General features: G+C 37.1%; 1 protein-coding gene across 2 annotated transcripts; it reads right to left on the reverse strand.

Annotated features, from left to right (window-relative positions):
* Positions 1-3,072: 3,072 nt before the first annotated feature.
* On the reverse strand, positions 3,073-8,785 carry LOC149502514 (transmembrane protein 19). Of its 2 annotated transcripts, none has more exons than XM_089729099.1 (5): positions 8,353-8,785; positions 7,310-7,498; positions 6,591-6,740; positions 5,834-6,154; positions 3,073-4,705 (listed from the first exon to the last, which is right to left on the reverse strand). In XM_089729099.1, the coding sequence occupies exons 1-5, from the start codon at positions 8,495-8,497 to the stop codon at positions 4,545-4,547; spliced, it is 966 nt and encodes a 321-aa protein (XP_089585225.1). In that variant the 5' UTR covers positions 8,498-8,785; the 3' UTR covers positions 3,073-4,544. The 2 variants fall into 2 exon arrangements, with proteins under 2 accessions (XP_089585225.1, XP_089585224.1); XM_089729098.1 differs by having other exon boundaries at positions 7,310-7,558; positions 8,353-8,777.
* Between the last annotated feature and the right edge of the window lie 5,325 nt (positions 8,786-14,110).

Raw genomic sequence — 14,110 nt, forward strand, 5'->3', positions numbered from 1 at the left:
TAGGCGTAGTCATCAATATAATGGCGTAGTACATGCCATGAAAATACCTTCTGATAAGATTACTGATTTGTGAAAAAAGTGTAATGTGCCCAACAAAAATGTTTTGAGAATAAATGTGTAAGAGAAATTGTCGGTCCTTCGAGGCCCCCTGAGAATGGGGGCCCTGGGCACGAGCCCCGTGTGCCCTTATGGTAAAGACGGTATTGGCCGTGTCATCTACGAAGAACGCCAGATGGGTCTCCGGAGACTGGTATATCGTTGATATCCAAACTAAATAGTGACTGGGAGAGCGCGGAGCCTTGCGGAACTCCGGCAGGCAGATGATGGGGGCGAGAACGAGTTCTCTCTACTCGATGTCAAAACGAACGGTTCGACAAGAAGTCTCGTATGATGAGCACGAGTCTGTCTGACACTCCCATGTGGAACAGTTTGTATATCAAATCGTTGTGCCAGACTTTGTCGAACGCCTTCGCGATATCGACGGACGGAGCGTTCGAGCACAATAGACAGAACAATAGAGCAGATACGGATAGCACCTTGGGGTTGGAGGGCCGACGATGTTGAATGTGAGGTCGTCTATAAACGCGACCAGACGCCTACCATTTAAGTTCTTACGATGACAGTTCCACCTAGTGTGGTGGCAATTTAAATCGCTGCCCGAGAAGTGTCTCGATGTCACTGCTCAGGAAGGGTTTTTTGGGGGAAGTCATTGCATTCGTTCACTTTCAGCGCAATGTGGCACACGGACGGCACGGATATGTGAGAGCGAGGGAGTATCAAGAGAGACGCAGTGCAGAGCCCGCCAATAGTAAATGGCTGTCCCGCCCTTAGGGGCGGTGAGTTTGTGATTTCTAACTATGACGTAAGTCGCAACTTTCGGGTCACAAAGCCAAGACTTAATACAGATCTTTTGCACCAGTAAAATGTCTATCAGATTGTCGCGGAAGAATTCGTACATAGCTGCGTTGCCGCGCGAGTCCGGTAGCATTGTAAGATGCTAACTTAAAAGAAAAAGATTTTTCGCGTCCATTTTGCGCCATTGATTACAGGTTTAATTACAGAGTGCGGGATACAGACTCATAGACGTCCATATGATCGAACGCGGCTGTGAGCTACTGTTTACGGGTTGACGACCTACTAAGAGCGTCCGCAAACGATCCAGAATCGAAAGCAGTCGACATCGCCCCAAACACGTCATTTCGGATTCTCCCGATCCACTAACGGTGCTTTTAGGTACCTCAAGCACCGTGTATCGTTCTCGTCGAACCCGTCGCTTACGACGAAGGGCTCGACGAGTAAATTAACCCTCAGACACAGCCCACTGAGTTTCTCGCCGGATCTTCTCAGTGGGTCGCCTTTCCGATCCAGTGGTAGATTCTGCGAAGCACGGTTCTTGCTAGGGCCAGTGTTAGCAACACCCCGGAGCCCCGTGAGCTCTCCTACTAGTTAAGGTTACGCTAAAATAGCCTCTCAAGGCTCTCAGCTTAGGTAGGAAATAAAAAACGAACGATCCCAGACGGTTGAAATTTACAGCGGTGGCGAATTCGCGCACGAGCCCGAAGTCGTTGACGGCAGAGGGATGCGGGGAACGGTACGCGGGGCGTGGCGCAAGCTGGGGCTAGGGTGCGGGTGGTATACCTGCCTTCGTATACGGCAGCGGTTTTTTCCACGCCGACACGGTGAGAATCGCAGCCGGTGCGGCCGGCCAATACTTGTTGACATGCGTAACATTAAGGAAACAGGAACTTTTACTATTTTTAGTTAATGTAATACTAACGAGATTGTTCATTAAGTAATTCAACTTTGAAACTCAATGAGACAGAATTAAAGTGTGAAAGGCTTTAACGGTAGGCAGCGGCTTAGCTAAATCTCTAGCGTTACGACGTCCATGAGCGATGGTAACCGATCACTCCTACATGGATCGTATCCTTATAAGTGCTTGCGAGGGCAATAAAAAATACTGAAAGTCAAACCTTACTTAGTTCGACTTTAAAGGAGACTGAAACGATTACATACATTTTTGGGCCCGAATGTAACGTGATGAAACTAATATGAATTAATAGATTCAGATTTATCAGTACCTTGTTGAAAATTATAAAAGTTTTCTCAATCTGAGAGCCGAGTTAATCAAGATTTAGTAAAAGTTAGGTTATGTTACAATCTCTTTAAAAGAGCTGAATAATAACTTATTTAAGCATAAGTAAATGTTTATTATATCCATTGGATAATCTTTTAAATGTCATAATAAGAATGAACATCAATGATATATATCAGGTATAGAATATGGAATTGCCATCCCACAATTCACACAGCGATCCATAATTTCAACAGTATCCAATGCAACAATTTCAAGTCAAACGTGTGAGCGATCTTCGGTGTCCAGTGTAGAAGCAATTGTCGTACAAGGCTGGCAGAGTTGGAATCCGTAATAATAAAGCAGTGATCGTTGAAAATATAAAAACAGCCCGATAGATACACACTCAAAATGCATCGAAGATACAAAACGAGTATAGCAGAAAAAACCAACAAGCGCCAAAAAATAATTGTATAATCTATGAACAAACGTCATGTCAGCTTACTGTCAAAGCTGTCATCAAAAATACAATCGATTTTAATCGATTTGAAATCGATAATCATATTACTTTGTTAAGTAATAATAGACTTTTCTTCATTTATGTATATAATCGCAATTAAATCCGGCGTATACCGCACTTGTATACAACAAGTATAAATCGCTCATTTCATTACTTTACATTAATTACCTAGTGCAATGTTTTTCTTTTTATAATCCTGTAATCGATTAATTAAATCGATCACACCGTTATACCGACAAAAACTAACTTTCTCATTTTTCTCCGGTCCCAGAAAGAGGATTGAGGTGATTTTTTATATTCTTATATAAAAAAATATGACAAATTTTTTTGACTACATTCCAAGTTATTACATTTTTGGCCCACGATTTTCCGTCTCCTTTTTGTTGTTCTAGTTGGTATGCCATTTTATATCAACACGTGGTCTGGTTTTTTAATTTACAAATTTAATTTCTATAACTTTAGAAAATAAAACATTAAATAAACTGTACAAAGTTAAAATCGATTTAATAATAAATATCTATTAGTTGTTTAATCAGATCTTATTTTTATAAAAATAATTTCCTCGTGACTGCCTACTTCCATTATGTAACTCAACAACACTATATTGTACTTAATTTAAGGAAACAACCAATTATAAAAACGTTAATGCTGTACTAGTAAATTATTTATATTAAAAATTGTCGGAAGAACAGGGTTAAAAAAACAGATAACCAAGTCATTTACAACCACAATTTAACTTGAAACGTGGCTTTAAGAAATATATTCACTACTGTAATGTAATCAATTTGATTTTCTTTTACGAAAGCTTCTAAGCATCTGAATTATTTGTTTTGGTTTTTGATCGATTCAAGATTTAATTCATGAACATCTATGGGTATGTGATTGTGCTGCGTCTTTAGAAGGTCAAAAAAATAATACTAAATCCGCACTAATATCATTAAGCTCAAGAGTTTGTTTGAACGCAGTAAGTAATCTCACGAACTATTTTAAAAATTAAAAATTATTTTAGTGTTCGAAACAAATCTTACTTATATATGTAAATCTTACTAATCTAACTTATCGAGGAAGGTTATAGGCTATAGGTATAACATCAAGCTAAGACCAACAGAAGCGGAGCGTTAGCTTATTCATTGATATGAAAAATGTTGAAAAAACGGTAAAATTTTATTTCTTTCAAAAGCTTCCGCTGCTTATTCTGCTATTAAAGTTACGCAGCAATAAAAAATCCGCGATAGCCTATGTTTATCCTTTTTGGGTGGCACAATATAAAACCTTTTTACTGTTAATCAAATTTGTCTAAGTAATCTATTCTTTGCAAAGGCTTTTTTTGACATGGTAACAATCCTTATCTCAATAAATACGTTACTCATCACGAGCATTTATGAACAAAGTTGCCCTTAAATCGTTTGATCTCAGTGAATAATTTAAGATATAAAAGTTTTCCGCTAGTTAAAATATTTCTGCAACAAAATAATGGTCAAGCATCTCGCGCGATTACGTTCTTCAGCAACAAGAAAATAAAAATATTGTGTACGCAGTAGTACTTTAAAATACTATTTATTATACGGAACATATATACCCACATAGTATTATAATTATAACATAACCACATTTTATTTTAAAAAATCCCAAATAATATTACCCATTGTCCCTTTAAAAATCCTGTTCCCATGTCATTTTTTACCACAGTTCCACTATCCCTGATCATAGCGTGATGTACCGAAGATAGCCTATGTTATAGTATATATTCTTAACGTAGTTAAAAAACTAAAAAACTTAAAATTATCCCATAAATATTACAGACATACAAAGTTTCTCCTGGTTTTGTCAGCGTCATTTTAAGTTTGCAGTGTAGGTAGGTGCATACGTCCCCCTCGTTCAACCCTTTCTCTTTCTAATGTTATGCAAACGAAATTGGACGGTTCGCCTATTTTAATATAAAATTAATACTTAAAAAAGAGGCCACAAATTTTTACTGAGTGTAGGAGTTAATAAGCCTATAATGATAGTTGATATTAGGTTTACACTGTGATTGTCTAGAATATTCCAGCCAGAGATATGTTTAACTGCATCATAGGAATGATTTACAATTTTTCCTTCTTTGTTCAAACCTGAAATGAAAATTGTAATTCACGAACAATGCTTTACACTAATTCACAATTGGGACAGTGCTGGAGCCAGTCACTGGGCTTAGTAAATCTTATTTTCGATATTTTTTAGCTAATATGGAAATCGAGCTTATTATCCCAAAGACACCAGAACGTGAGTACCGCGCCAAGATGGGCAGTATTTATGCGCACTGTGGGCTTATAGAATGCTTAGGAATTAGGGGGTTGTCTAGAACAATATGTGAGGATACATCTTACATCTTAGTTCATTTATCTGATAGGTGATTTAACATGCTCACAGCCTACTTGGTGTCAAGTGATTACTGGAGCCCATAGATATCATAACTTGATGCAGTCATCTACCTTAAGAAATTAGGATGTCTCAATTGTGTTGAATAACCCGTCTTCAAGCCACAACACTTGATTATTCTACATAAAAAACAGGCAGGAGTGACCTACCAGTGAGAGCTTACAATATGCCCTAATACCAGTAAACATCAGTTAGTGATCACAGAACCCAGGTAATTATACCAGGGTACTTAAGTTTTAACTCAAAAAATTTTGCTGCCCATTGACTTGTGAATCCCTTCATTGTTTTACAACACCCACAAGAATAAATAAGATGATGGTATTGTAGGTCACACAGACACCACTATGAAAGAGATGATAGGGTAGTAATAATAGCACAAAGGAGCTCACACATCTTTTTTTTTTTATTGCTTAGATGGGTGGACGAGCTCACAGCCCACCTGGTGTTAAGTGGTTACTGGAGCCCATAGACATCCACAACGTAAATGCGCCACCCATCTTGAGATATAAGTTCTAAGGTCTCAAGTATAGTTACAACGGCTGCCCCACCCTTCAAACCGAAACGCATTATGCTTCACGGCAGAAATAGGCAGGGTGGTGGTACCCACCCGCGCGGACTCACCAGAGGTCCTACCACCAGTAAAATCTGTTTTCTTATTAATAGGTACTTGTCATACTAAAAATGTATGAAAAGTTAAGCATATAATATGTATAAACAATAAATGCGGATTTTTAAGCATAATCATTGATCACCAATATACATACATAACTTTACTTCAGATTGCCTTGGGGTGATTGATTTTGTACACAATTTTTACTTGCCTGAAAACTGCAAAGTTGCTCCCAATATAGAATCTACTAAACTGCCTAATAAACCAGAAATTGTGCCCATCAGTATAATAGGCCATTGTGGTGGAGCATAATCCCAAGAACTTTTGTCTGAGAACAAGTAAAGTACAAAATACTGGCTCAATCCAATCACAAATCCTCCAAGACCACTAAATACTGTTCCAATAAAAGTGACACCACCATTTGTGCCCCTAGGCACTTTCTTCCAAGATGTAATTAAATATGGATCTGAACTAGAAAAAACTGTTCCAATTTCTGAAGCCCATGTGTCACCATTGCAGCATGCAAAAACACCTGTAATCATAAAATTATACATTGTTTAAATAGTGTGATAATTTAGAACAGCAATTACTGTGATATATAGTTTTTATGAACAAATTTGGTACCAAAGACCACAGACCATATTATTAGACCTTTTTGTTGCTATTTCCGTTACTGGTTCTAAAGATTTAATTTTTTTTTTTTTTTTCTAGGAAAACTGCTCTGTAACTATTTTATAATGACTAAACATATTGGCTCACCATCTGATGTAGTTGGTTAATTGCTCTTAATGTAATGGATTAACTGCTAATAGTATACTTGAACATGTGAGTACTTGTATATAACTAATGTAAAAAAAGTATTATTATATGGGGAACAAAACATATTGGATTATTGGAAAAACAAGAAATAGCCCAAGGGTTGTAGATTCATTTAATTTTACAAAAATGGCTAATCTAAATTAACTTACCTAAAATTCCAATAGACAACCAAGAAGATCTGTAGTCCTTCACAAAATCAATAGGGCGCTCGGATGATCCCACATCCAATAGATACAACAATGCAAGCTGAGCTGCCATACCACCATTACACAGCACTTGTATCCAATTCCTTTGTCCACCTTTAATAAAAATAAAAATTCTGATTGATTAAAACTACTTAAGTCAAAGCAGTTTTAATTATGTTCATGGTTTGCGATGGCCAAAGAAAATAAAATTCTAAATGGAGACAATTATATTAGGGTAAGAATTGTAATGTACAGGAAGGATTGTTTGGTTACATTTTAGCTCTCAAAGCATTTTTAAATTAAGAATTGCATAACAAACTAACATTACATTCTATTCGTGAATGAGTATGAAAAAATATTTTGGATTATATTCCTTAATTTCAAATTAAAATAACCAAAATTTATTAGTGCTTGTGGTATACAAAACTACATCAGCTAATATTCTACCTATTTCTGGTGGAAATCGTGTTAAGGTTTAAGTATATGGTATTATCCTAACACAGTTCAAATTAAAAAGTTGTCTTTTATCTTTAAGTGGCACCATTCTATTTATACATTTTATGGACTTCAGCACCACTTAATGCTTAATTTATTTACTTCTAGATGTCATTAGCTTCCCTGGTCATGTAACCTTAGTAAATTTGTGTTTCATTTTGCAATTATCAAAATAAACTCCATATTACCTTCCTTAAAATCAGCTTCAAATTTCCTCTTCAAATGTGACTTTACTTTAGTAGCTTTTGATGAAGTAATGAAAAATGTGAAAATAGCAGCTAAAAATCCATAACTACTAAGTGTTAAAATGAATGCTATAAGTAACCCACTAACTGCTCCACTTAAATTTATGCTTCTCTTCTTGTATCCATAAACTGCTATAAGAAGGGGAATAAAACATGATACCATCCATTTTGTTGGTGGTATAACAATAGGTTCTGAAAATATTGGTGATATTAGCCTTATTTAAATGTTAATTAGTTGTGCTGCAAGCTTTCTTTTAACTGATATTTGTAGAATACATGTAACAAAAATATAGACTCATAAAGTCACAATCTGTCTGGTGTTATTGTTAAATAGTTAGCAGAGTCCAGAATCAGCTGGAAGCTAAAATTTGTTGTCCATGTAAGTCTCATTTGCAATAGCTATCATACCTTTCAAACTAGAACGTGTGATAGCGCTGAAGAAACACAAATAGGAAGTTAGAAGAGGAAGCTAATATAATACAAACCTTATGATTCAGCTATACCAACCTAAATAAGCATAATCACATCTCTTTCTGGGCAGTAAAAACTATGTAGGTAGGGGTAAGGGAGTAGGTAGTCGCTTAATGGAATCTCTATCCTGCAATTGCTGGTGGTAAGACATATTGTGAGGGTATTGTGATGAGAGGTAGCATCTCTTATATTTAATTCGCGAAGCAATATGTTTCAATTTTAACAGCAACTATGAAATTGGTACAACAGAGTTGACGACTTTGTGTTTTTATCTATGGTCTCTGGTAACCATTTAATACGAGGTCCCTACCTAACTGTCTACAGGGATAAGAATCAGAACAGTGAACCAATCGAAGAGAATAAGTATTCAGATTCTCTAGCCTCTCACAAAGTTCAGCCGCCTCTTATACCTAATTTTAAGCAACCTTTGAAAAGCAACCAAGTTAAATCAAGGATCATGTAACAAGGATTAACGGTCAGAACTATAAAAAGGGATCTAGAATATTATACATTACCATCATAACTCGAATTTTCTGCAAGATATTTGGAATAAATTATATTAATTATCCACATAGACATAGACAGTGGTATTGCTATGGCGCACAAAGCCACGGTTAATACGTGTTCATTCTTAATGAATTTAGTTTCCTTTTCGGACATTGTTTTGTCGCTACACTTTTATAGGTTTTTGTTTAAATTAATGCACTATTTTAAAATACTGGACAAATTAAGACAAATTTCATCAGTTCTTGTCAAATGACTTATGCCGACTTATGACTTAGGTTTTAAGAATTGTTTAAAGGCGACCGTAGAATTACATATTTTATTTTTATTGACTTTAAATGTTACATCATTATAAGTAAGTACATATTTGCATATATTGCATTTTACATTATTTTTCCCCATTTCTTTTAATTATTTTTTTATTGGATTTATCACCTGGTAACTAAGACCTTTAGGTCAAGTCTTATTTTAATTTAAAATATACTTATTTTTGTGAAAAATGATAATATGGGTGAAATGAAATGAAATGAAGATGAAGGGATAAAATTAAATGAAATGAGATGAGATGATATGGGATGAAATATAATCTCAGTAAAATGGTGGTCATTATTAAGAATATTAGTGAATACATTAAATCTTGGCTTGATCTATGGGTTCGCTCTTCCCCACTTCGATAAAGCGGCACGACATGAGAATTCTCTCATCGTGGTCGCCGAAAACTACATAGCCGATCCTGCGGACGAAATGGTAAACAGTCGACGTCCCCAAAACACGTCATTTCGGATCCTCCCGATCCACTAACAGTGCTTTTGGGTACCCCAAGCACCGGTCATCGTTCTCGTCGAATCCGTCGTTTGCGACGAAGGGCTCGGCGAGTAAATTAATCCACAGACACAGCCCACTGAGTTTCTCGCCGGATCTTCTCAGTGAGACGCGTTTCCGATCCGGTGGTAGATTCTGCGAAACATGGCTCTTGCTAGGGTTCATGCTAGCAAAATATTCAGGTTCGAGCCCCGTGAACTCACCTACTAGTTAAGGTTACGCTGATATGGTCTCTCTAGACCATCAGCTTAGGTAGGAAAAAAAATCGCTTCTCTCTTTTCTCTCGGTGCCGTCGCACGGTCCGCACGCTGTACTGTTAAGTTCCTTTATAATAATATATCTTTAGTATTATTGTACTGCCTGTCCGCCTGATTACTTTTAATAAACTGCTGGATGTTTACTGCTGGTTTGTTTTGAATCCCACGCATGTTCTACCTGCGCGACTTACACGAACCAGAGGCCCGCGTGTCATTCATCTGCTCTAATAGTCATTTACTGAGATTTTTTCAATGTACTTTTTGAAAGATCCCCAGAAGTTACTTCCAGCGGCTTTGTTTCATTTTCTCACATTGGTTCACTTTCACAGATATTAAACACTTATAAAACCACCGTTATTACACATTTAAACCTGAGGAAACACTAAATAGACAAAATAAACCAATCACACAACTTCACTCCTCGCGTTCCCGCCAAAAAGTCAATTTCTCTCAACAGTATAACATGCATCAGAAAGTATACAATGCATACATACATACGCATCATAGATAATAGTGATAATACACTTAAATATATTATTTATGTACATATGACTTGAAATCAGTGTTTCTACACACGGCTTAAGTTTCACTGTAAATTTCTTAGAAATTGTCTCTAAAAACACTATATTTTTTTAAATTTACTTAATGTAAAGCGTAGATTTTATTTAAAAAGAAAATCATTTTTCTGTATTTAATATAAAAAATCAAACTAACAATGAAGAATGGCGGTAGGACACCTTGAATCCAAACGTATAGGTGCCACCACCATTCTGCCTATGTCTACCGTGAAGCAGTACCTAATGCGTTTCGGTTTGACGGGCGGGGCAGCCGTTGTACTGTTAAAACTGAGACTTAAAACTTATGTTTCGAGGAGGTAGCTTAACATCAGGTGGGCCTGGAAATCCTTTTTTTTTCGCCCACTCAGCTAAGCAATAAAAAAAAAAGAATTACTTAGAAGAATCAAAAGCCGTACCTATGCATAATGTTGCGACACTGAACATGGTAATAATAGACTCCAAAATTGAGCAGTTTTTAACTACCATTCTTGACTTAGTTTGAAGATGAAACCCTTAGTAATAAAGATACTACCACTTCGACGTTTTTATAAAAAACCGTGGTTCTCTCAGGCTTAGTAGCTACCACATTCTATTAAGGTTTTAAATTTTTTTACTTTTCCATTAGCTGGAATAATATTTATTTGTACTTCAGCATCAACTCTAAAATTCTTGATTTCGATTAAAGCCTGATTTCGCTATTCATGATTAGACTTGCAAGTTGCGTTTTGCGACCAAAATACTAAATCGGTCAATAATATAAGGTTGCTAGCCAATTTGAGGCAAATGGAATGGATGAATATTGTTTTGATGTTAACTTTAAAAGCTGCTGTTAGCTCAGCGGTAGATTGAGTATCGTCAGCTTACACTCTCGCCTTTTATTCGTCGTTGTTGACTTTAGTTTTCGGGTGACAACCGGGCTCATTTTTTAGATCTAAATTTTCATATCGGAAACTTTCAAACCAATAACGAGGCATGCGTTCGTTTTAATGTTCACTCGTCACTCCGTATCAACACGTATTAATATTTTAAATAATTTGTTCGGGATTGGGACCGCGACTGAACACCTATTCCATAATCTATATCCATATATCTATATATGTATATAAAAATGAATTGCTGTTCGTTAGTCTCGCTAAAACTCCAGAAAAGCTGGACCGATTTGGCTAATTTTGGTCTTGAATTATTTGTGGAAGTCCAGAGAAGGTTTAAAAGGAAGATAAATATGAAAATGCTCGGAATTAAATAAAAATAATAATTTTGTTTTTCCTTTGATGTGTCCCCCCGTCGGACGGATTCCTTTTGTTTGTTTTAAGTTCATTTTATACAAAAGTTTAGGTCTTTTATTTATCGATTGAGGCACTACGAAGTCTGCTGGGTCAGCTAGTGTTTAATAAATATAGAGATACTTAATTTAACATAAGATAGAATTATTAACAATGACGTAACTCGAAATAAAATAAAAATAGAATTATTACAATATCCGTAGGTATAAAAAAAAACTGCCGGGTCAGCTAGTTATTCATATTTTTATCGAATCCGATGTAATTAGTAGCGATGCGATTAGTAGGCAGTAAAAACAAAATATAAATCAATCAACAAATGCTTAGATTTAAAAATAAATTCCACATTTTTAAATAGAATTCATAGGAATTTAGAATATATTGCAAGCCATTAAAAAGGTCAGTAAAACGGCAACTTCATAGGTAAAGACCCGTTGTAATCAAACTATTTTGTTTTATTTCCCTATTCATTCAACAATATGTTTTCAGCCTATGTTACAAAAAATTCGGCTGGATACTGCTGTGATTCTTATGCCTGTTCAATAAAAAAATCCGTTAAACTTTCATTATGGCGGAAACGCGAAAAACGAAGTTATAATGGGGATCGACTGTTAATTTCCTATTACTTCAGGATTAAACCTATAATAATGTCTTATAACCAAATAATTGTCTCTACCGCATGTAACATTATAACCATTATATATCTGTGAAAGAACACAATTGTGGGAAAACAATGCGAAACTACTGGTAGCTTGCTTGGTTTGCTTTTTTCCGGAAGATCCATTAAAGTTTTTTACCTCGTCTTATCTGATTCTATCAATGAATGAATCTTAATCAATTTTATTTACAACAATTTTCATAGCAATAAACATAAGTGTATTTCACTCAATCTTACTTTTCGTTTCATAGACCTTTCTTTGCCTTTAAAACAATGGTTGTATATGGTAGAATATTATGAGAAATATTTCAACAAAATAAAATAGAAAGATATATTTTACTTCACTAATCGTAATCAGGTAAACTACAGAAATTCGCGATGATTCTACTGTGTGCTTCTTCGATCAACAAGCTACTGTTGTTGATCGAAGGCGTGCTTAGTGCGAATTTTTTAACGTTCTCGATAGCGTAAAAGTTAGCTCAAATTTGTATGGAGTTGTAACGTTTGCCTACGTTTGCCGCTAGGGGCGCTGTTCCAACTGCACTAACTACCCACTTCCAACGTAAAAAAACTCGCACTAAGCACAATGATGGTGGTCATAAATCAGCCCACTCGAGTAGGTATCACCACCCAGCCTTTTCTGCCGTGAAACAATAGTCCGTTTTGGTTTGAAGTTTGTACTATTAAGAAGGGTACTATGAAGGGTTTCTACCCTATGCTTTGCAAGCGAAGCAAACTGTCCCTCCGTAATAAGGTAACTCTCTACAAAACTTGCATACGCCCCGTTATGACGTATGCAAGCGTAGTGTTCGCTCACGCAGCCCGCACCAACTTGAAGCCCCTTCAGGTTATTCAATCCCGATTCTGCAGGATAGCCGTCGGAGCACCATGGTTCCTGAGGAACGTGGATCTCCACGATGACCTGGAGATCGACTCTGTCAGTAAGTATCTACAGTCGGCATCATTGCGCCATTTCGAGAAGGCGGCACGACATGAGAACCCTCTTGTCGTGGCCGCTGGAAACTACATACCCGATCCTGTAGATCGAATGGTAAACAGTCGACGTCGCCCAAAGCACGTCATTACGGATCCTCCCGATCCATTAACGGTGCTTTTAGGCACCACAAGCACCGGTCACCGTCCTCGTCGAACCCGTCGCTTGCGACGAAGGGCTCGACGAGCGAATTAACCCCTAGACACAGCCCACTGAGTTTCTCGCCGGATCTTCTCAGTGGGTCGCGTTTCCGATCCGGTGGTAGATTCTGCGAAGCACTGCTCTTGCTAGGGTCAGTGTTAGCAACTCTCCGGTTTGAGCCCCGTGAGCTCACCTACACACGTTAGGGTGAAGCTGAAATAGCCTCTCAAGGCTATCAGCATAGGTAGGAAAAAAAAAAAAAAATGAAGGGTTGTATACTAAGAAGGCCGTTGTACTATAAAACTGAAATTTAGAACTTATGAATAAAGTTGGGTGGCGACATTTATCTTGTATCTACTGGATTTATTTCGTTTTCTATCAGTAGTATTTCTCACAGTCTTTGCACGACAACGCCTGCCTAAAGGTTTTTGGCTTATGCATATCAGTAAAATCAATCGCCTTTACGTAATTATTTTTATATATTACCAGTACTACACAGCTACTACTACTCGAAGCACCACTCAACCATAGAACACCTGTTCTAGACAGACACACAGAGTGTATTGTACAATAAGACATTGTCTGGAGAGGAAAGAGTACTGTTCGGCTGCTTTTCTCGACGTACAACAAGCTTTTGATCGGGTTTGGCATAAAGGACTGCTCTGCAAAATTAAAAAGCACCTTCCACATTCCTACTTTCTGCTGTTAGAGTCTTATCTCAGTGACAGAAGGTTTCAAGTCAAGCTCCGTGATGCCAGATCTTCTCTTTTTGCCTGCAGAGCCGGAGTGCCCCCAGGCTCCGTACTTGATCCGGTCCTCTACAACATTTATTTTTTACTAGTGATCTACCCCAGTCACCAGAAATAGCGGTAGCAACCTTTGCCGATGATGCAGCCTTCCTCAGTTGTAGCAGTGATCCTAATGAAGCGACTAGACTGTTGCAAACCCAGCTCGATATCACTAACGCTTGGCTGACCATAAGTGGCGCATAAAAGCAAGCGCCCCCAAGCGTCACCACATCACATTTACCCTAAGACGTGATACTTGTCCTCCAGTCAAA

This window comes from Bombyx mandarina, chromosome 08, assembly GCF_030267445.1.
Source record: "Bombyx mandarina strain Sakado chromosome 08, ASM3026744v2".
Lineage (NCBI taxonomy): Eukaryota > Metazoa > Arthropoda > Insecta > Lepidoptera > Bombycidae > Bombyx > Bombyx mandarina.

Excerpts from the sequence above, each read along its gene's own strand:
- LOC149502514 (XM_089729098.1), bottom strand. The coding sequence starts at position 8,497 with ATGTCCGAAAAGGAAACTAAATTCATTAAGAATGAACACGTATTAACC. Across the intron at positions 7,559-8,352 it reads AGAAAATTCGAGTTATGATG|AACCTATTGTTATACCACCA; the intron begins GTAATGTATAAT and ends CAATATTTTCAG. Across the intron at positions 6,155-6,590 it reads GTTGTCTATTGGAATTTTAG|GTGTTTTTGCATGCTGCAAT; the intron begins GTAAGTTAATTT and ends TTATGATTACAG.